At 48.6% G+C, this 21,422-nt stretch overlaps 8 protein-coding genes across 8 annotated transcripts; 3 read left to right on the top strand and 5 right to left on the bottom strand.

Moving 5' to 3' along the window:
• Positions 1-903: 903 nt before the first annotated feature.
• Positions 904-1,412, bottom strand: TRV_03683 (heat shock protein Awh11, putative; the record flags this gene model as incomplete). Its single annotated transcript, XM_003022156.1, has 4 exons — positions 904-952; positions 1,036-1,134; positions 1,204-1,294; positions 1,379-1,412. The coding sequence occupies 4 exons, from the start codon at positions 1,410-1,412 to the stop codon at positions 904-906; spliced, it is 273 nt and encodes a 90-aa protein (XP_003022202.1).
• Positions 1,413-2,272: 860 nt separating this feature from the next.
• Positions 2,273-3,720, top strand: TRV_03682 (uncharacterized protein; the record flags this gene model as incomplete). Its single annotated transcript, XM_003022155.1, has 2 exons — positions 2,273-3,016; positions 3,082-3,720. 2 exons carry the CDS (start codon positions 2,273-2,275, stop codon positions 3,718-3,720), a joined length of 1,383 nt encoding a protein of 460 aa, XP_003022201.1.
• A 1,193-nt stretch (positions 3,721-4,913) lies between these two features.
• Positions 4,914-5,938, top strand: TRV_03681 (Ran-interacting protein Mog1, putative; the record flags this gene model as incomplete). The annotated part of the gene is made up of 3 exons (XM_003022154.1): positions 4,914-5,014; positions 5,171-5,209; positions 5,290-5,938. 3 exons carry the CDS (start codon positions 4,914-4,916, stop codon positions 5,936-5,938), a joined length of 789 nt encoding a protein of 262 aa, XP_003022200.1.
• Positions 5,939-6,325: 387 nt separating this feature from the next.
• On the bottom strand, positions 6,326-8,708 carry TRV_03680 (SprT family metallopeptidase, putative; the record flags this gene model as incomplete). Its single annotated transcript, XM_003022153.1, has 2 exons — positions 6,326-7,547; positions 7,633-8,708. 2 exons carry the CDS (start codon positions 8,706-8,708, stop codon positions 6,326-6,328), a joined length of 2,298 nt encoding a protein of 765 aa, XP_003022199.1.
• Positions 8,709-9,364: 656 nt separating this feature from the next.
• TRV_03679 (1,3-beta-glucanosyltransferase, putative) lies at positions 9,365-11,263 on the bottom strand (the record flags this gene model as incomplete). The annotated part of the gene is made up of 5 exons (XM_003022152.1): positions 9,365-10,050; positions 10,108-10,869; positions 10,946-10,971; positions 11,041-11,078; positions 11,180-11,263. 5 exons carry the CDS (start codon positions 11,261-11,263, stop codon positions 9,365-9,367), a joined length of 1,596 nt encoding a protein of 531 aa, XP_003022198.1.
• A 120-nt stretch (positions 11,264-11,383) lies between these two features.
• On the bottom strand, positions 11,384-11,827 carry TRV_03678 (uncharacterized protein; the record flags this gene model as incomplete). Its single annotated transcript, XM_003022151.1, has 1 exon — positions 11,384-11,827. The coding sequence occupies one exon, from the start codon at positions 11,825-11,827 to the stop codon at positions 11,384-11,386; it is 444 nt and encodes a 147-aa protein (XP_003022197.1).
• Positions 11,828-13,508: 1,681 nt separating this feature from the next.
• TRV_03677 (uncharacterized protein) lies at positions 13,509-13,866 on the bottom strand (the record flags this gene model as incomplete). The annotated part of the gene is made up of 2 exons (XM_003022150.1): positions 13,509-13,775; positions 13,858-13,866. 2 exons carry the CDS (start codon positions 13,864-13,866, stop codon positions 13,509-13,511), a joined length of 276 nt encoding a protein of 91 aa, XP_003022196.1.
• A 354-nt stretch (positions 13,867-14,220) lies between these two features.
• On the top strand, positions 14,221-20,115 carry TRV_03676 (1,3-beta-glucan synthase component; the record flags this gene model as incomplete). The annotated part of the gene is made up of 3 exons (XM_003022149.1): positions 14,221-14,399; positions 14,508-19,772; positions 19,827-20,115. The coding sequence occupies 3 exons, from the start codon at positions 14,221-14,223 to the stop codon at positions 20,113-20,115; spliced, it is 5,733 nt and encodes a 1,910-aa protein (XP_003022195.1).
• Between the last annotated feature and the right edge of the window lie 1,307 nt (positions 20,116-21,422).

Below are 21,422 nucleotides of genomic sequence, written 5' to 3'. Positions count from 1 at the left end.
CGGAAGACTTTCAAAAGCGCTTCCATATTTGCTTTTTGACAGAGAGCAACATCCAACAACCAGCACCGACCAACCCGGGTTGGCACATCCTGGCACCAAGAGGGCATATATAACGTTATTTTTAGGTTAACAATGTAGCCGGGATCCTTCCAAGGCAGCGAGCAGGAATTCTAGCTTTAGCATATACGACGTACCACAAAAAGAGTTCGGGAAAAGGTGGTCCGACGAATAGATTACTCAACGTTACAGAGCATACTTTACAAGAGCCCTGGAAAAGGATAATGGTCTCAGTATTGCAACAGCCATTGCTGTTATTTCAGTTAAAGGGGCGAAATTGATACCCCTTATCCAATGTCTTTTTGAGAGCATGGACAGACTAGCAAGATACCATACCATATCAGGACGGATGAAAATGCGGCTGCTTGAGATCTCAACTAAACTCTGAGCTAAATCTCATGAGCTTCCTCGATATGAGATGCACAGCATGTGAAGTTTTTCGTCACCTCTCCCCACTCTCTGAACCTCTCCGTGACCCAGAATCATGAGACCCGTGGCCCGCGAGATGTTATCCCAGGGGTTGTTCCCAGTTTTTCGAGCTTTCTTTGGAGGCCAGCTGTTGGCTCACCACAACTCCGGGCTCAACGTTGAACGGAATTGAACCCCTCTTCTAGGAGCGTTTTTACGCTTTTAGGAAGTCAGATCAGAATGTATTATTAGTGAAAACGGTGAGTGATAGTTGAACAGAAAATATCATAAGTGCATTAAAGTATATTCATCATGAACTAATTGGTGGTATTTAAATATATAGAGAGAATGGAAGCTATATGTGTTCAGCCTTCATATCACTATGCCAATAAGAACAAGCCCGGGAACTCATGCGCGATAGTTGTTTGGCCCTCCACTTTACTCGGGCTTGGTGTCCATTCCAAGGGCGCTCTTGACCTTGTCGCCACTATAAAAATAGCTATTAGCAATGCCCGGGAGGTTTTCATCGGGGAGGATTTCATCGGGGAGGAGAAGCAATTCACTACTTACATGGCCTGGGCAGCTCCGCCGCTCTGGTTGTCGCTGGCACGCTGGCCCTTGTCGAAGATTTGCTGGGCAGTACCCTTCTGGTCATCAGGCTGGAGGCCACTGTGAAATATGTCAGTTCAATATATCGCTGAGAAAGGTAGGATGGAATGCGGGAATCATAGGTCATACCGAGCAACGCGGTCCTTGGTGTCAGTGAAAGCCTCGCCAATCTTGTCCTGCTGGGACTTGGTGCTGTCAGGAGTCAACTCCTCCTTGGCCTCTGTTCAAGCAAGTTAGAATTGAGGGGATACTTTTTAGAATATCAAAGAGGGGTTGAAAAAAGGGGGAGGGAAAAGGCGCATACTGGTAAGGAAATCTTTGCGTCCAGCGTCAGCCATTGTGATTGATTGTTATAGAAGAAGTGTTCTTCGAGGGATTTGAAAAGAGTTTGTGAGATTGGAATTGATTGGATTGTTCGTCTTGTTGTGTGATGGTGATGGGAAAAAAAAGTAGCCCATTTCAGGGACATCGTCGACCTTTATATAGCCATCCCTTCAGGGCCAGATTGAGTAAGAACCTTGGAATGACGTCGTCATCCATACTGGGAACACTGCCCTCCCCAGCGCCTGTCGTTTCAAGGGGTATGACGAGCAAGCACACTGGCAAACTCAGCGCTAGGTCCGCTGTGGAGAGCTTTCATCTCTCCCATCCATGCATAACACTGTAGGGTACATGATGATGCAGTAGAAAATAGAGTTTATAATTACATCATATGCCAATGTCCTAAGTCACGTGATTTGACCAAAACCGTGTTAGTCATCCTCTTGCATCATAGTTTCTCCGGCGTCCGGGTGCCGAGGCCCATAAACGATCCGTGTGCTCCACCCGGAGCAGCCTCTGCAAGCGTCTTCGCGCTTCCATCAACTTCATCACAACATCATCTATCGTTCGAGTCACCAACAAAGCAACAACCGCCGAGCGCAACCACGAAATGGCTGCTACCCAGTCCCGCTTATGATGCTTACGCCTCCTCTCTTGCTCCGTTATTCGAGCGAAGTTCTTTTTTTCTAACCCTTGTTCCTGTTTGTCCTGCCACACCCTGCCGCATTGCTGTTACCACACCCCACACCAATATTTGCCGTCTTTTTGCCGCAACTCCATACGGATAACAAGTGTGTTATCCTTCGATTTTTGCCTCCTTCCCCCACGACGGGCCGTGTACCTCTTTTCTACAACCCCTCTATAGTTCTGGCTGTTAATGTCTGTCCCTGACACATCACCACCTTCCTGGGATCTGACCCCGGCAATCAGTCTGTTACATTCGTTTAGCCTCGAAGGCTGTCAACATGAACGCCCCGCGAGTCCAAAGCAAACTGCAAATGGCCCTATCAACCATGCCACGTTCGCCTCAAATGCTCTAGGGGATGCCGAGAGTGAGAAAGGTGCACAACCTAAGCTTGGAGATTTTGGCGCCCTGTTTACCTTCCTCTCCCAAACCACGCCACCGAAGCTTGGTACTGTCTCTGACAACTCGGCCACCCATGCTAGCAGTGGCAAAAAGGATGTGCTAGAGGCAGCTGCAGTACTAAAGCATCAGCTTGACGGGAGCAGGTCTCCCACTAAGAAAGTGATTCTCAAGAGAGATGTTCCCAAGCGCATCAATTCCGCGGGGTTATCGGTACTACCTACACCTACCAGTGGGACCGTCCTGGTCTCGCCTAAATCCATACTTCGCAGACCTCCTGCTACTACTGCTGGTGCTGTCGTTGCGGCCGAGGCTGCTCCAGCACCGAAAGGCAAGAGGATAGTTGGGTCTATTATCCATATTGAGCCGCTCCTGACTGGCTCTACTATACAAAGGCAACAGGCTCTTGTCTCGTTGCTCGAAGAAAAACATGCCAAAGTCAGGAATAACCTGAATCACGGGAACTTACGTGAATGCCTCTGTCGCCCTCTAAAGACGGCACCAGCAGGTATTCACGTATTTGTCGATATGTCTAACGTAAGTTGCTATGCCTTGACTCTCGATAGCGACAAAGCTTAAGCTTATTCTAACTACTCTTACAGATCATGGTTGGCTTCCACGACTGCATCAAGAAGTCAAGGGACATACCTCTGACTACTCGAGTTCGTCGATTGCCCTTATCATTCCAGAACTTTGCCCTCGTTCTCGAACGAGCTCGGCCAGTCAGCAAGCGAGTTCTCGTTGGCTCTGATCGGTATCCCGCCATTGACGAAGCAGAAACGCTTGGTTATGAGGCGAACATTCTCGAACGAGTACACAAGGCGAAGCCCTCATCGCCCCGGAAGACGAAACTCTCCGGCGGTGGTGGAGATAAGGCCTCGCGCCGCGCACTCTATGATCAGTCTAGCAGCTCCGAGACGAATGCCCAAGCCTCCCCCGAAAGGTGGGTGGAGCAAGCCGTAGATGAGATTCTACATTTGAAAATACTGGAGAGTATCGTTGACACCGATACTCCCTCAACAATTATCCTGGCGACCGGTGACGCTGCCCAGGCTGAGTATTCAGATGGGTTCTTGAAGATGGTTGACCGCGCGTTGAGCAAGGGTTGGTATGTCGAACTGGTTAGTTTCAGCTCCATCACCAGCCGTGCTTACACTCGGAAATCATTTCGCGATAAATGGGGCTCTAGATTTCGGATTTTCGAGCTTGACATATATGCTGAATATCTGTTGGATCTATGATTTCCTTTCATGTCTCTTCTTGACTCCTGGTCCTCAAACACGTTATGATCCCTGCTACATGAGCAAACCGGTGTTCCTGGTAAAACAGGAGGCCGGTCCGTTTCATTACGGGTTTAGCCGTGGTTGTCGGACCACGTTGCTGAAAAAAGGCTTTCGGAATTGCCCTTTGAAGTAAGGGTCCTTTTATTGACGGGGAATGATTCGGGACGAAGCCAGTTACCGCTTGATATATTCTTAATAGGGTATTTCTCCGCGTGTAGAACGATTTTCAAGCCACAGCACCACCAAATCATGTTTTTACAATACTCAGCTATGTACATACATCTACCTTTGCAATGTAGACATGGGTTAGTTGATATTAAATATTATAAAGCAATATACATCTACAGGTATTCCTGTAACTAAATCTCGCATCTCCGCTACCTGCACTCCGCATCCATTTGGGCCCCTGTCGAGACCTCACCCGCATAGTACATTATGCACGCATTAAATATCTCATGCGTCTTCCTTGCCTCTCTGCCTGTAAATTAAATTAGAGAAATACATCAACGAACAAGATCTTCCAAAGATCGCTCCTAATGGTTTTCCCATCACAAAGCCCTCAAACCCGGGCTATGCAAGAGAAAGGTCCCGAATCAGTACCCGGTGGCTGCCTAGTGCCACGGCTGCTGCCTGTGCCTCTGCCTGCTGCCTAGATGACAGAGATCTAGGGGCTCAACCAATGCCCAGCTACCTTTCCCATCCTGTTGGCCATTGACAGTGGTAGACCGGCTCCAGACCCTTGAGAATCCTGGGACAAGCCGTGTTTTATATACCGCCATGCAATTCCACTGGTCTGAAGAATGCCTGTTGCGCTTCTGCCTTGAGCAATAACTGCGTTATTCCGTGTATCCCTTTGCTCCGCGACTGCTCTCGACTCCACTCTGAAGATCGGGACGAAGAGCTGGAGCCTGATGCCTGAGCCTGAAGTTCTCTCAGTCTTTCTTGTCTGACAAATAGGTAGTTAGGCTCGTTATAAAACTCCTTTGCCATTATAAAACTCAAAATATTCTTTTATATATATTAAGGGCTCCTGCAAGCTTGCACCTCTGCCTCTTCAAAACTCCTACTCCTAGATATTTCAAACAGAGAGAATCCCCTTTGCTTCTCCTCTTACACGAACTAGTCGATTTTTTCTCTAAGGGGGCTACAGTATGGCGGAGTCTACTGCCAATGTTGACACGGGATATGAGCTCGTCGAGCTCTATGGTGGCGCGATGAAGGTACTGATACCGAAGGGATTCACAAATATGGGGTAAGATATAATTCATTTTTACCCTGTTTCTACTTCTCTCCCTCTCCCCTTTTCCCATGCTGCCCTGCTTTCTATATATTATATGGCCACCGTTGTTGCTTCTTGCGCTTGCACCACCCCGCGGCGGGGCTTGCTGCCTGCTGGGCTCCCGACCAGCACTCCAAGTGGACATTTGAACGATAAGCCCAAATTTGAGCGAGGACGGCATCGAAACATAAATCATACTCAAGAGAGACATCCTGCTAAGAAAACCCGACGGATTCAATCATAAAAAGGTCTATCTATCCAATCCCTGACAACCAGGAGGTCTTCCGGTCAACCTCCACAAAGACAAACATCATCATCGAACTGGTCGAACGACTGGAGCCGGGCTCATATACCCTGCCTGAAGAGGTGGTGGCTCAGTTGGAAACATCCTCAGATACCAACAAAGAGGAGCTCAGTGCTGTCCTGTATCATCTCCATGACATGTGCACTTCCAATGGGGACACCTACGAGATCCTCGATCTGCCGAAGCCGTACCCAGTTCAGCTCATACCTTCTCCAGCATATACTTGCCAGGCGCTGGTGACCGCCAAGGGGAAAATATCCGACACTCAGCGTTTGCTTAACATGCTCTCGGAGTCTACGCAGCAAGCGACATCGACATCAACGTCAACATCAACTGGTACGGCTGGTACCGCCGGAACGACCGTTACTGCACCAATAACCGAACACGAATCAACTTCAACCTGCCATTTCTTCCTTGTACGGCTCGCTCAGTATGGCACTGATATCCTTGTTTATATCAATGTCCCTCACGATATGCTTGAGGAGTCTGGAGTTCCCGGCGCGGTTGCCCAGGAGGAAATGCGTGCGCATGACATCATGGCCAATATGATGCGGTCCCTGGGAATTATTGACTATAGCCTCTTCGGAGGTTAGTTGCCAGATCAATAATCGCATGCACATCAGGAATAAGCGCAGTGAGCGTACGAAGGGATGGAAGTGGGGAAAGTGCCTTATCCCCAAGGACAAAAAGTAACAAAACTATGTATATTAAAGGAAAAATCAATGTCGTTTATAATCAATCCAGTCTAGATATTTAATACAAGCTCTTGATACTCAGCAAAATTGCAATCGTACGATAATGGATGATGCATTGAATTCGTCAGCAAGTGATAAAACCCTAAGGCCTTGCAAAGAGTAGTCGCCAACTAAAGAAATCTAACAAAACAAAGCCAGAAAATTGAACACCTGGTATAATCGCCCATAGAAGCATCGTACATCATGAGATCATTCAAACCTTGTCCAGGCTCGTTATCATGCCTCTTACACTTTTGCTTTCCCCCTTGGTTTTGGCTTAACTTGCAATAGCTTCCCATCATAACACTTGCCACACCGAACCTTTACCGGATCAATGCTCCTTGAGTGTCGACCATATTCCTGCCCACAAGTCGTGCAGCACCACATGTATTTGTAATTGATTAGATATGAATGTTTCGTGCTAATTTTGACCTTGCCAGAGTACTCTGGATGAGCGTCGAGCGCTGTCTTGCACTTTTTAGCCCATTGTTTGAAACTTGCGCCGTGAGGCTGGTCGAGAACACCTGATACCATAAAGTTGGCTAGGTGACAATATTCGTGCGCCAATGTGTTAAGCAGCCGGCCCTCACAGTCAATTATTTTCTCTGCCAGCTCAATTGTGGCATTGTGTCTTATTGAACGGTGGGCAGAATATTTGCTTGACAATATCAAAGGTTCATCTGTAGGTAATGAGTTGGTAGTTGAAGATGATGCCGAGGGTGTTGCATGTGAAGAAGAAGTATTCGGAGAACAGAGGTTCGCTGAAGAAGAGTCGATAAGAAGCTGCTCTGTTGAATCTCTGTTGCGTGTGATCAACTCTTTTTTCCAAGTTGCTCTACCAGCCGTGGTAGTCAATTTGTTATTCCAAACAATGTTTACTCCACCAGCAGATTTAGCGAGTTTCAAAATCTCGCCCCCAGTCACCATAGTATCCAAGTCGTTAAAGAAGTTCGTAGCAAGAGTATGCTTTCGTTCATCGAATTCTCGCTTTTTGGTAGCCAATGCCTTCTTCGTCGATGCTGATGCCTTGGCTTGCTTTTTACCCGGGCTAGCATTGTTTTTGATCGGGGAGGTATGTAGAGGCAACTTGTCACCGATTGCATCAGGTTCAGGAGTGCCCAGGTGCCTTGGAATCGACACATCTGTAATCACACAGTCGTTGTCCCGACTACCAAATGTCTGTTTATCGTCATCATCCTCACCCTCTGTGTCAGAGAAGATATCAAAATGCCGTTTGTAGAAATTAGGAGCTTTCATCTTTCGAGGAGAGAACTTGTCATTCCACTCATTGACAGCTTCTTGGTCCCAAAACATGTCGATATTGGATTTGTGAGGGGATGGAGGAATGCGATTCTTCTGTGTCTTTGAGGGAGATTTAAGCCGGGGCTTTGTAGGGGAGGTTGGAGGAGTAACGAAGTCCATATTCGAGCTGTCTTGCTCGGGAGACTCAGCAGAAGAAGGGGGCGTCCTATTTTCAGGTTAGCAGACATATTTTGTGACAAGAATTGATATCCAAATACAGATCAAGTCAATTGGAAAGGAACATTCCGTACCCTTGAGAGCTATCTATGGCTCGGCTATTTGTGTTCTTTGTAGTAGTTGAGTCCACAGATACTTTGTTTTGATTTTTAGGCTCTTTTGATAACTTAGGAGATGCTGGAGCTGGGAGAAATGGCCTGGAATCCAGCAGAATATCAGCTGTGATGGCTGTATCCTTCTCATCTTCTTCCTGATTACCAGGATAAGATGTGTTGTTCCCCATGTTGTTGGATGACAATGGCTCTGTGTTAGAACCTGGGGTATTGTTATGTCTGTCAGAACCCTCACAAGTTTCATTATCTGATATATGAGATGAAGTTGAGCAGCGCTGCTTTCTTCTACCCCTAAACAGTCTTCTGCGTGGCCGATGCTGTGGTTCAGACTGCGCTTCAGCATCAGAATCTAGATGATGGTCAGGGGAAGGGTGAAATTTGCTATTTTCTTCCTTTCCCCCCTCTTCATCACTATCCTTTTCATCTTCATATTCCGAGTCCTCATACAGGCTCAATGATTCATTATCAGAAACAATAAAGTCATCCAATGAATCGAAATCCTCAGTATCATCCCCTTCATCACGTCCCATGGTACTATCCTCTTCATTTTCCTCTTCGTCTTCATCACTGTAACTAGAATTCTTCTTGAATGTACGGCGAGATCTTCTTCTCAGGTCCGTTTGATCTTCCTCGTCAGGTAACCTTTTCTCCATCATGTCTTCCTCGTCATCTTCATCTGCCCCTTGAAGTTCCAACTTGTTGAACCTCTCAACCACTTCCTCCTCCTCATTTCTCTCTCGATATATCTTTCCCTTCTTCTTCGAGGTCAAGGATAAATCAGATAACTGGGATATCAGCTTTTCCTGGGCATCGATGTGCCTCCTAGACCTAACAGTTCGTCTAGGGCCATCTTTGCTCTCATTCTGTTCCACTTTTCTTGCGCTTTCAGAGGATATCTTCTCCTGCATCTCATCGTCACCGGCTGTAGATTGAGGTCTGGCCACTACTTCATTCTCTACAGTTTTTCTTCCTCCGCCTTTGGTGCTTCTTTTCGCCACTTGATCTGTTTCCTTTGGTTTTGTATAAAGTCTCGCCATTCTGAATAGGTGGAATGAGGGGGTATTTCGAGAAAACCAAGCCAAAGAAGTCCACTAAGTGAATATCATCGAGTGTGAGTAAGGAATATGCTGATGTCTCCTTGGATTCCCCGACTGAATATTCATCGTAGCTTTTAGAGATGCGGCTGATGCTTCGTCGTTGGCGGGGCAACCGTCTAAAAATATGCATAAAAGCTTCTTTCAACCACCAGAGAAGTGACAAACACAGCTACCTTCCGAACATTTACACACTTTACAGCCTTATTTTAGCAAGAAAATTAAGGAAAGAAATCGATTGATGCCAATTTACCGGGCTACTCCCATAAGTGAAAATATAGAGGGGCAGAAGGATTCAGTTTTCATCACTATTACAAACTCATAAGGAAAGGAAGAGGGAATCAAGTCAAGTGCATGCTACGGTAGGTACAGATGGTGTAGCGGGAGAAAAAAAAACGGAGGATCGGCCGATCCAGTATCGACATGACCATTAGAAAGAAGAAGCAATGAGGGAATCAAAGAAGGCAAGCAAGTTGGGGTAGAGGAAGCAGCTCAGTGTGTCGATGGGTTATGGATAAATGGTATAGTTCATGTATTACTGGGATCTATCATGGAGAACAAGAACTGACGGGGATTTTGTTTGGTTACACCGCGGATGTTTAAATCAAGATCATACCAGCGCCAGCAAGGACGGCACAGAAGATATAAGCACCGAGCTTGACAATGCCCAGGTTGACGGATGGGGCAGAGATGGTGGAAGCAGCACCTTCGTCCGGTTTGTTGCCGCCGCTTCCGGGAGCAGAGGTAACACTTCCGGTACCATCCTGGCCAGCCTGGTTGACGAGATTAGCACAGCTGCCAGATGGCTTCTCAGACTTCTGGGTGGTAGCGGCGCCGTCGAAGTCACAGGCGTTGGCTCCATTGCCCTTGGCCGACTGGTGCTTGTAGTACTGGTCGAAAGCGAATGAGAGCTTCTCTGAGGGGCTGCACATGCTGTAAGCACCATAGGTACCAGTGGTAGCATCAGCTGTGATTCCCTTGCAAGCATCCTTATCGCTACCACAGACAGTTCCGAAGAGCTTGCCGAGTTCCTTGCCGGTGACGGAGGGTTTAGCGACGCAGCTCAAGCTCTTGACCATGCAGGAGCAGAGGTCCTTGTTGGGGGTTGGTGGGAGTTTCACGCTGGCCTTCCAGGTAGAGCTCTTGGGGCAGGTGCTGAGAGCGGTGTTGGTTGGCTTGTAAGAATCCATCTGGACACCAGAGGGCTTGATCTTGCTGATCTGCTTCTGAAGGCTGTTGAAGTCAGGGAGTTTCTTGGGCTTACCGCCCTCAATCTTGACGAGGCCTGTAGCCAGTTAGCGGTCGACCTGATGGATATAATATTAGATGACAGGGCGCTTACCGTAGTCATTTGCTTCCTGGAAGTACATGTACACGATTCCTCCACTGATAACAGGGGTCATCTTATCACCGTAAAGGGCCTGGACCTCTGTGAACTTTCTTGGCTGGACCTCGTTGCAACCGTACTCGGCGAAGAAGACTGGGACATTGAAGGCCTTGAACTCTTCGACGACCTTATCATAGCCCGATTCAGTGTAAGAGGAGTCACCGCACCAAGAGTAGATGTTGTAGCCCCAGAAGTCAATGGATTCCTCTTGCTTATTGCAGTTGAAGTAGGCGGTCATGTCTTTGCGGATCTCGGCGTCGTCGTTGGTTGCATAGCCGACACCCATTGCACGGTAGTTCTTGCTCTTGATGTAGGACTTCATATCACGGACGGCAGCCTTGACGAAAGCGCTGGCATCGGTGTTGGTGCTATTGTTGGAGACCTCGTTACCAGCAAAGAAACCAATGACATTAGCGTATTTGGCCAGCTCGTCAATGACAGAGGTGTAGCGGGTGTACAGGACATCATCCCACTTGGGGTCATCACGGATGATGGAGGTGCTGGGCTCAGAAAGGTCGGCCACAACGTAGATGCCAGCATCCTGGAGTAACTTCATGCACTCCCTGTGGTCCTTCTTGGGGTCGATGGCGTACACACGGATGGTGTTGGTTTGCAGCTGCTGCATCAGGGGGATATCACGCCGGCAGGACTCTACGTCTGCAAGGGGGTCCTGGTAGGTATTTTTATCGCTACTGGTGCCATTGGTTGAGAATTCCTCTATCCGAGTGTAAGTTGTATGCCACTTAGGTGTTGAGCTTGGTAGGCAGTGTATGGTATCAAGTCGTCCACTTACGTTGATAGGCGACACCCCTCATGAAGCTATAAGAGTCGAATTAGCGCAACGATGTCAAGAGGTACGACATATGACGGGGCATGGATGCAACGTACAACTCAGTGCCATTTGACTTGTAGAAGAACTTGCTTCCCTATAGTTCCAATATCGACTGTCAGTCTTCAGTCCTTCTGCTGTTTCCCCCTATTAAACCTCCCTGGGCCAGCCAGGTATCAACGCAGAACGGGCACCAACCTTGATGACGATTGGATCGAGGTCAGCAGCGACAACGGAGCCGGCAACCAAGGCCGTAGCGGCCGCCAATGAGGACAACTTCATGGTAACAATGTCTTAATCTCTCGCGTGTTGTAGATACGAAAAGGTGCAAGGAAAAGCGAGAGTAGGAGCCGTAGCGTAAAGGAGATGGGGAAATAAAAAAAAGAAGATAAACGAGAGCGGTTACGAAAGAGAAAGTAGTCGCCCCGGAGAATGGACTCGAACGAGTGTGAAGAAGATGGATGAAGAGGTCTCTCGGAACAGGAGAAGGGAGAGAAGAGCGAGAGTGAAGAAAGAATTTGAAGATGTTGTTTTTCCTTTCTGGAGAAACCCGGAGAAAGTCACGTTAACCTTTTTTGTTGGCTGCAGCTTGCGTGGACAGGACAGGGAAAAGGGGCTTGCGTAGTCAGCACGCATGAAACACGCAGCCAAACAAAGCAGCGACAGGCGAGCCAGGCGGACGAAGACACGGGCGGTTAGATAGAGATAGACGGGCAGACAAGGGGGGGTGGCCGTCAGGATGGGCGGTAAAGTAGCTCTTCTTGGGAGTGCTTGGTCTACAGGGTGCGCTCCCTGCGCTTCTTCGTTCTTCGGCTGACGGTTCTGGTCTGGCAGGTCACTGGCCATGGATGGTATTATGCCCTGGGGTTGACTACGATTGGAGTACGGAGTACGAGAGACGAGAGACGAGAGACAAGAGACTAGACTAGACTACGAGAAGCTGAAGAGAGACATCGTCACGGACGGTCGAGACATCAAGAAGTCGAGGGTTCGAGATACCAAGTCTGAGTGAGACTCACTTATGCTATCAAAACCGATGGCCGGAGGCTCGCGGATCCCGTTTATATTTATGCTTGTGAAGAGGCATACTCGAAGATGACGGCTCTAAACGACTACTGCAGGCACCGCCACAGGCTGGAGACGCGATGGAGGCCGCGAACCACAGTGGCAAGCCGATGAGGAAAAATAAGCCCAGCGAGCAGGAAGAAGAAATGCGCGAGACGCCCCCCCAAGCCTTGAAATGTCAAACACCCCACCTCATCCCTGCGATTGTGAGACACCAGTGGAGGGCCCATACAGCGTGATTCGAACGGGCATGAGGGCGGGTTCCAGGGTGATACGGAACAAGAGGTACATTACGGCATCAAAGTATTTTTACGGGCCATGGTCCAACCAGGTCCGTTCCCTCGACTTGAAGGATGTGTAAGCATCAGACACACCAGAACAGAGGGAAGAAAGTGAGGAGTGACGAAGGGAAAAAAGAAAAGCAACTGGAAAAAGCAAATCAAGCAAGCAGCAGCAACAGGCAAGATCTGGCGGTGGGCCGATGTATCGCAATCTCCAGTGATATGCCCTCGCCTGGAGGTTGGAATGCCCTGATTGAATGCAGGCTGAACCAGGTGGCGAGTCGACCGGGGCGCGCGCCAGTTCGGCGTGGTACAACTGGTTGACTGGTTTATGTGAATCAGTTTGTCCACGTTTAGGAACTATTACCAGCGAACTATATAAGAGGGCTTGCTTCTGTACGGAGTAGTACGACTGGACTAGCCTCGAAGGTCTCAGGGCTCTGAAGCCCTGACGTGGTGCTGGTTGGTCTTCCCGAAGCGCCCGGCGGCCCTGCTTCCCTCGTCCGCCCACCACCCCCCTTAGCAGGGGAATTTGGACTGGACTGGACTGCACCAGCCTCGCCAGCGGCCGGCGGCCTGCGCCATCCCAAGGAAATCATCCAGGAGGAGCCTGTGGGGCCAGGGGAAAACCCATCTCCATCCAGAGGAGGCAGAAAGGCTTGCCAGGAGAGCTAAGGGGGCCGCCATCTGGGTTGGCTGGGGATCCCTCGCCCCTGTATCACCAGCCGCGTACTAGTATTACAGTAACCATACATAGATATCAGCTGTAGATAGACTGTAATTTACAGTAATGCAGAGATGTCGTAATGTCAGTACGCAATAAACAAGCATAAATACACGATTAGATCGAGGGAAAAAAGCGCCAGCCTGTAATTTTACCTTTTTTCTCCCTTCTTCTTTTCTTCTTCTTCCTGTGAAATCCGGTCAATTGACGACGACGCTGTGGAAGCCGACAGAGCGATCCTCTTTCGCGAGTCTTTTCAGGCACGACGAAGCCGCAGAGAAACTGCAGAAGCCATCGGACGAAGCATCTCCAGGCAGAAAAAAAGAAGAAGCAAAGCCAGCGCATAGCGACGATAAATAAATTAAAAAAAAAAAAAAAAGGAAAGCCAGCGAGGAATATTAAATCTCCTGCAGGCTGATCGTCGACACGTCAAGTCTCCTGCTTTTCCTCTCTATCGTCACCTTTTTTGCTTCTTTTCTTTTCTTATTCTTGCTTGTCCTTTGCCGCCCTTTTTTCCCTTTTCTTCGCTCTCCCCGTCTCGACTCTCTGCTCTACCCTCCCTCTTTACCCTCTCCTCCTCCTCCTCCTCCTCCTCCTCCACCCTCTTCTCTTGTCTCGCACCGAAGTCACTCGTTGTGTGCACTCGATCTTTTCGCTCTTTTTTTCTTTTCTTCTTCTGCTTCTTCTTCTTCCTCTCTCTGCTGGTTGGAAGAGTGAGTGTCGACTGCTCGCTCAGGTGGTTCGTTCTTGCTACCGACGAAAGGAAAAAAAAGTGTTGAGAAAAAAAAAAAAGGACGACATCAAACCGCCAGCATCTCGAGCTTTTTTTTTTATCACGACACCGAAAAGAAAAAGAGAAGACGCGAAGACATAGAGGAAAGACGTCAGAGAAACGATTCTTCACGCTCAATCGCTAGTTTAGACTCGGTTTCTTTAATTTTTTTTTTTGGTGTTAGCGGGCTTGTTTCATTTGCACCCTCACGATTGTCACGTCACGACTGCATATCCAACGCCCACAAAGAACTTCTCTCGACGCTGCACCAAATCAACTGCATGGATTCGTGTTAAGGTGAGTGCTCGTCTCCTTTGTGCTTTGTCTGTGGCTGGGTGAGTATAGAAACTCGGACTGACGGGCGCAGTGATTGTGTGAATTGACAGACCATCGCACGATGTCCGGCCACCCGCACCCCCAGGCGGTCCAGCAGGACCATTATGACGATGGCTACAACGGCCACGGACAGGGTCACGGAGACTCCTACTACCAGGACCAGCATGGAGGAGCCTATTACGACCAATATGATTACCCCCAGGGCCAGCACCAGCAGGGTGATGGCTACTACGACAGAGCGTAAGCACACACTTCCCCCCTCCCACCGTCAACCTCAAGTTACCCTCCCCATGTTTGAATTAGTCGGGTCATTAATTGAAATGGCGTTGCTCCAAGTGATTATTACAGTGGTGATCAGCACTATCCTCAGGATGGCTACTATGACAACCAGCAGCAGTACTACCAGGATGACTACTACGACAACCAGTACTACGATCAGGGAGCTGGAGACCACAACCAGGGCCGTGGAAGACGCCGTCCCCATGACTCCGAGGAGGACTCGGAGACCTTCAGTGACTTTACCATGAGGTCTGATGCCCGTGGTGGTGATGGTGATTACTACGGCCGTGGTGACGAACGGTACAACAGCTACAGCGAGAGCCAGATGGGTGGCCGAGGATACCGACCTCCATCCTCTCAGATCTCCTACGGAAACCGATCTTCCGGAGCTGCCACTCCCATCTACGGAACGGATGCTCTTCCCATGGGCCAACGATCCCGCGAGCCCTATCCCGCATGGACTTCTGACGCTCAGATCCCACTCTCCAAGGAGGAGATCGAGGAGATCTTCTTAGACCTCGTCAACAAGTTTGGTTTCCAGCGTGACAGCATGCGTAACATGTACGATCACTTCATGGTGCAGCTCGACTCTCGAGCCTCTCGTATGACTCCCAACCAGGCTCTGCTTTCTCTCCACGCCGACTACATTGGCGGTGAGAATGCCAATTACCGCCGTTGGTACTTTGCTGCCCATCTCGACCTCGACGATGCCGTTGGATTTGCCAACATGAAACTTGGAAAGACCAACAGACGTACTCGCAAAGCCAGAAAGGCCGCCAAGAAGAAGGCCGGTGAGGAGCAGAAGGACGAGGCAGAGACGCTCGAGTCCCTAGAAGGTGACAACAGTCTCGAGGCAGCCGAGTACAGATGGAAGACCCGGATGAACCGCATGTCTCAGCATGACAGAGCTCGCCAAATCGCCTTGTACCTGCTCTGCTGGGGTGAAGCTAACCAGACCAGATTCATGCCAGAGTGTCTCTGCTTCATCTTCAAGTGTGCTGACGACTACCTCCGCTCCCCCGAGTGCCAGAACCGTGTCGAGCCCGTTCCGGAATTCACTTACCTCAACGAGATCATCACTCCGCTGTACCAGTACTGCCGTGACCAGGGTTACGAGATTGTCGATGGCAAGTATGTCCGTCGCGAACGTGACCACGCTCAGATTATTGGCTACGACGACTGCAACCAGCTCTTCTGGTACCCAGAGGGTATCGAGCGTATCGTTCTCGAAGACAAGACCCGTCTCGTTGATGTTCCTCCAGCCGAGCGGTGGAACAAGCTTAAAGATGTCAACTGGAAGAAGTGTTTCTTCAAGACCTACAAGGAGACTCGCTCTTGGTTCCACATGGTTGTCAACTTTAACCGTATCTGGATCATCCATGTTACTGCTTTCTGGTTCTACACTGCCTACAACTCCCAGACTCTCTACACCAAGAATTATACCCAGCAAGGCAACGAGTCCCCGCCAGCTGCTGCCGTCTGGTCTGCTGTTGGTCTCGGTGGTGCTATTGCTGCTTTCATCAACGTCTGGGCTACCCTTGCTGAATGGTGCTATGTTCCTCGTCAATGGGCTGGTGCGCAGCATCTGTCGAAACGTCTTCTCTTCCTGCTTGCTGTGTTTATTGTCAACCTGGGACCTAGCGTTTATGTCTTCTTCATCAGTCAGGATGCAGGAAAGGACAAGATTGCTCTTGCTCTTGGAATTGCACAATTCTTCATCGCCTTGATTACGTTCATCTTCTTCTCGGTCATGCCGCTTGGTGGTCTTTTCGGAAGTTACCTTAAGCGAAACTCCCGGCAGTATGTTGCCAGTCAGACATTCACTGCCAGTTATCCTCGCCTCCGAGGCAATGACCGATGGATGTCTTACGGATTGTGGGTTTGCGTTTTCGGAGCTAAGCTGGGAGAGTCTTACGTCTTCCTGACTCTTTCGCTCAAGGATCCTATTCGAATTTTGTCCAACACCCGGATCGGTATCTGTCATGGTGACGCGATTTTGAAGGACATTCTTTGCAAGTACCAGCCAAAGATTCTCCTTGGACTCATGTTCTTCACCGATCTAGTCCTCTTTTTCTTGGATACCTATCTGTGGTACATTATTCTCAACGCCATCTTCTCCGTTGCCAGATCCTTTTACCTTGGTGTTTCCATCTGGACTCCATGGAGGAATATCTTCTCTCGCCTGCCAAAGCGTATCTACTCTAAGGTTCTTGCTACCACCGACATGGAAATCAAATACAAACCCAAGGTCCTTATCTCCCAGGTGTGGAACGCAGTTGTCATTTCTATGTACCGTGAGCATCTCTTGGCTATCGACCACGTTCAAAAGCTCCTCTACCATCAGGTTCCATCCGAGCAAGAAGGAAAGCGTACCCTCCGTGCCCCAAGTTTCTTCGTCTCTCAGGAAGATCACTCCTTCAAGACCGAGTTCTTCCCTCCTCTTAGCGAAGCCGAGCGTCGTATCTCCTTCTTTGCCCAGTCTCTGTCTACTCCAATCCCAGAGCCGGTACCTGTTGACAACATGCCAACTTTCACTGTCCTGATTCCCCACTACAGTGAAAAGATTCTCTTGTCCCTGCGTGAGATTATCCGTGAAGATGAGCCATACTCCCGTGTCACCCTGTTGGAATACCTTAAACAGCTTCATCCACACGAATGGGACTGCTTCGTCAAAGATACCAAGATTCTGGCTGATGAGACCTCCCAGTTTAACGGAGATGATGAGAAGAATGCCAAGGACGCTCAGAAGAGTAAGATTAATGACCTTCCGTTCTACTGCATCGGTTTCAAGTCTGCTGCTCCCGAGTACACTCTCCGTACTCGTATCTGGGCTTCCCTCCGTTCTCAGACTCTGTACCGTACCATTTCTGGATTCATGAACTACAGCCGTGCTATCAAGTTGCTCTACCGTGTTGAGAACCCCGAGGTTGTCCAAATGTTTGGCGGTAACTCTGACAAATTGGAACGTGAATTGGAACGCATGGCGCGCCGCAAGTTCAAGATTTGTGTTTCCATGCAGCGATTCGCCAAGTTCAACAAAGAAGAACGTGAAAACACTGAATTCTTGCTCCGTGCCTACCCCGACCTTCAGATCGCTTATCTTGACGAAGAGCCTCCGGTGAATGAGGGTGAGGAGCCCCGACTGTTCTCTGCCCTCATCGATGGACACTCTGAAATCCTGGAGAACGGCCTTCGACGACCAAAGTTCAGAGTCCAGCTTTCTGGTAACCCAATTCTTGGTGATGGAAAGTCTGACAACCAGAACCATGCCATTATCTTCTACCGTGGTGAATACATCCAGCTTATCGACGCTAACCAGGACAACTACTTGGAAGAATGCTTGAAGATTCGAAGTGTGCTTGCTGAATTCGAGGAAATGACCACTGAAAACATCTCTCCATACACTCCAGGTCTTCCACCAGTGAACTTTGACCCTGTTGCCATTCTTGGAGCTCGTGAATACATTTTCTCTGAGAACATTGGTATTCTCGGTGACGTTGCTGCCGGAAAGGAACAGACATTCGGTACTCTCTTCGCTCGTACTCTCGCTCAGATTGGTGGCAAGCTTCACTACGGACATCCTGATTTCCTTAACGCTATCTTCATGAATACCCGTGGTGGTGTCTCCAAAGCTCAAAAGGGTCTGCATCTTAACGAGGATATTTACGCCGGTATGAATGCTCTGCTCCGTGGTGGCCGTATCAAGCACTGTGAATACTACCAGTGTGGTAAGGGTCGTGATCTTGGCTTTGGCTCTATTCTTAACTTCACCACCAAAATCGGAACTGGTATGGGTGAACAGATGCTTTCTCGTGAATACTACTACCTAGGAACCCAATTGCCGCTCGACAGATTCTTGTCCTTCTTCTATGCCCATCCTGGTTTCCACATCAACAACATCTTCATCATTTTGTCTGTGCAGCTCTTCATGATCTGTCTTATCAACCTTGGAGCCTTGAGACATGAGACTATCCTTTGCCAGGTTAAGAAGGGTGTTCCAATTACCGACGAACTGATGCCAACTGGATGTGCTGATCTCAACCCCATCAAGGACTGGGTCAACCGTTGTATCTTGTCTATTTGCATCGTTTTCCTGCTATCCTTCTTGCCGCTGGTTGTTCAAGAGTTGACTGAGCGTGGTTTCTGGAGAGCTGCTACTCGTTTGGCTAAGCATTTCGGATCCTTCTCTCCTCTATTCGAAGTGTTCGTGTGTCAGATCTACGCCAACTCTCTTCACAACAACTTGTCGTTCGGTGGTGCCCGATATATTGGTACTGGTCGTGGTTTTGCTACCGCTCGTATTCCGTTCGGTATTCTTTACTCGCGTTTCGCTGGTCCATCCATCTACCTTGGTGCACGATCGCTGATGATGCTTCTATTCGCAACTGCCACCGTCTGGCTGCCTGGCTTGTTGTACTTCTGGGTATCGCTCCTTGCTCTCTGCATTTCGCCCTTCTTGTTCAACCCTCACCAGTTCTCTTGGAATGATTTCTTCATTGATTACCGTGACTATTTGAGATGGCTGTCCCGTGGTAACTCGCGTTCTCATGCCTCCTCTTGGATCGCCTATTGCCGTCTCTCGCGTACAAGAATCACCGGTTACAAGCGCAAGGTCCTTGGTTCCCCATCTGAGAAGCTCTCTGGTGATATCCCACGAGCCAAGTTCTCCAACATCTTTTTCAGTGAAATTGTCGGCCCATTGGTGCTTGTCGCTGTAACTCTCATTCCATACCTCTTCATCAACGCTCAGACTGGTGTTCGAAAGGAAAACAACCCCGATCACAAGATTCAGCCAACCAACTCCCTTATCCGTGTTGGTCTTGTTGCTCTTGGCCCTATCGCACTCAACGCAGGTGTCTGTCTTGGTATGTTCGGCATGGCCTGTTGTATGGGCCCCATTCTCAGCATGTGCTGCAAGAAATTTGGTGCTGTCCTCGCTGCCATTGCCCACGGATTCGCTGTTGTCGGCCTCCTCATCTTCTTTGAAATCATGTTTTTCCTTGAGGGCTTCTCTTTCAGCCGTACACTTGCTGGAATGATTGCTGTCACTGCCATCCAGAGATTTGTCTTCAAACTCATCATTGGCCTTGCCCTGACAAGAGAATTCCGACAAGATGATGCTAACATTGCCTGGTGGACTGGTAAATGGTACGGTATGGGTTGGCATTCGCTATCTCAACCTGGCCGTGAATTCCTCTGCAAGATCACTGAACTCGGCATGTTTGCTGCTGACTTCATCCTCGGCCATGTCATCTTGATTCTCATGCTTCCGGCCTTGTGTATTCCATACGTTGACAAGGGTCACTCCGTCATCCTCTTCTGGCTCAGACCAAGGTAAGCACAGTCCGCAATCCCTCTTTGTAATTCCCTATACTTACAATTTTTTAGTCGTCAAATCCGACCTCCGATCTACTCTCTCAAGCAGTCGAAGCTTCGCAAGCGCCGTGTCATCCGCTTTGCCATTCTATACTTCACCATGTTCTTCCTCTTTGCCATTGTTATCGCCGGCCCTCTAATCATGAAGACCCTCAAGATCAGCCTTCCAGATATCCCCCTACAGCTGTTGCAACCCAGTGGGCTTAACAACAATGACACCAGCTCCAGCCATACTGGAAAGGCTGCAACCGGTGGCGCTGGCGCAGCGAACACTGAAGCTGCCAAGCTCTTCCGCTTCTAAAGGCAAAACAGCAGCTCATCTATATCTTCATCTTTTCCCGCCATTTCGTGTCACCCACTCGCCCTTCAGTGTGCCATCTGCCGGTGGAGGTGCGCTGAACCAAAACAAAAGCAAAAAAGATTAAAAAAAAAAAGAAAAGAAAAGAACATGTTACGAACGAAGCTTGCCCGGGCTGTAGGCGAAAATAAACACCCCATTATGTACGGTATTTCCTATCCTCTCTTATCTTGTTATTTTCCCTTCTGCCTTTCGCATTTTGCATTTCTCACCACCTCTATAATGGAATGAAACGCCCCTCTAGTGTGTTTTTAGTTGTCTCCTTTTTCCCCAAGATGTGGAGTTGGATTGTGTCAGTTTGCTATCTTTTCCTACCCCTTTCGAACACCCCCCCTTTATTGATCAAACACTCCGTGGGCTTTTGGCCTTGTATTAGACTAATGTTCTATCTTCTATCATGGTATTGGGGGTCTGTATTTTCCTTTCTTTTTTCCTTCTAGCTTGAATAGTACTCGTAATTCGAACAAAAACACTACATCTAGCATATGATATTCAAGACTCAATTGTATCTATCTAGTCTGTACCTCTTCTCTCTATCAGTTTAGCATCCCGGCACTTTTCTACAGATATACAAGCTGTCTGGGTCTCTACTTTGCCGGTAGTTGATATGCGATATCCATTACATACGATTTTCACTATTCCATGACTAGAATCTCAGAACGGGCCAATGAATCAGAGGCTCAACATATTATGACTTGATATGCGGTTATACGGCCCGTTTACTCGAGGTCTACAACTTGCGAGTGCCCCGAGAAATGACTCGGCATCAACTTTCAGTGGCCATAAGGGTATGACCCGTTCGTCAGCCAATCAGGCCATCCGGAGACAATAATTCTTCCATGGGCCAATGATATTATGGACAGATATTCGTCTCCTTCAAAGTAAGAAGCGAAACAAATACAGAGACGCTTAACTCTATTAATATCAATAATTAGTACTCCGTAGCTGCTAGCTAATTTAAAATATTAATTTACTATTGATGTTTGGAAAATTAATATGGCAGCCCCTTAATATCACGTGATGCTATCTCATCCTTCCTGCTATCAAATAATGAAAAAAAGTCAGCTCGAAGAGAGAGCAAAAAACCTTCATCCGCCTCTGCTCGAGGAACTCGTCGTCTACCTATATCGCCCCCTATAGCGCCTGGTGAAGCTGGCTGAAGTGCTCTCTCGTTAATTGACGCTTTCTCCAGCCTTCGTCCTCCTACTCCCGACGCTCCCGTTTCTCCCTACCAAATTTCCAACCCAATC

Source organism: Trichophyton verrucosum (assembly GCF_000151505.1).
Source record: "Trichophyton verrucosum HKI 0517 chromosome Unknown contig00300_1.f1.exp, whole genome shotgun sequence".
Lineage (NCBI taxonomy): Eukaryota > Fungi > Ascomycota > Eurotiomycetes > Onygenales > Arthrodermataceae > Trichophyton > Trichophyton verrucosum.
This window is presented reverse-complemented; position numbering and strand designations above follow the sequence as displayed.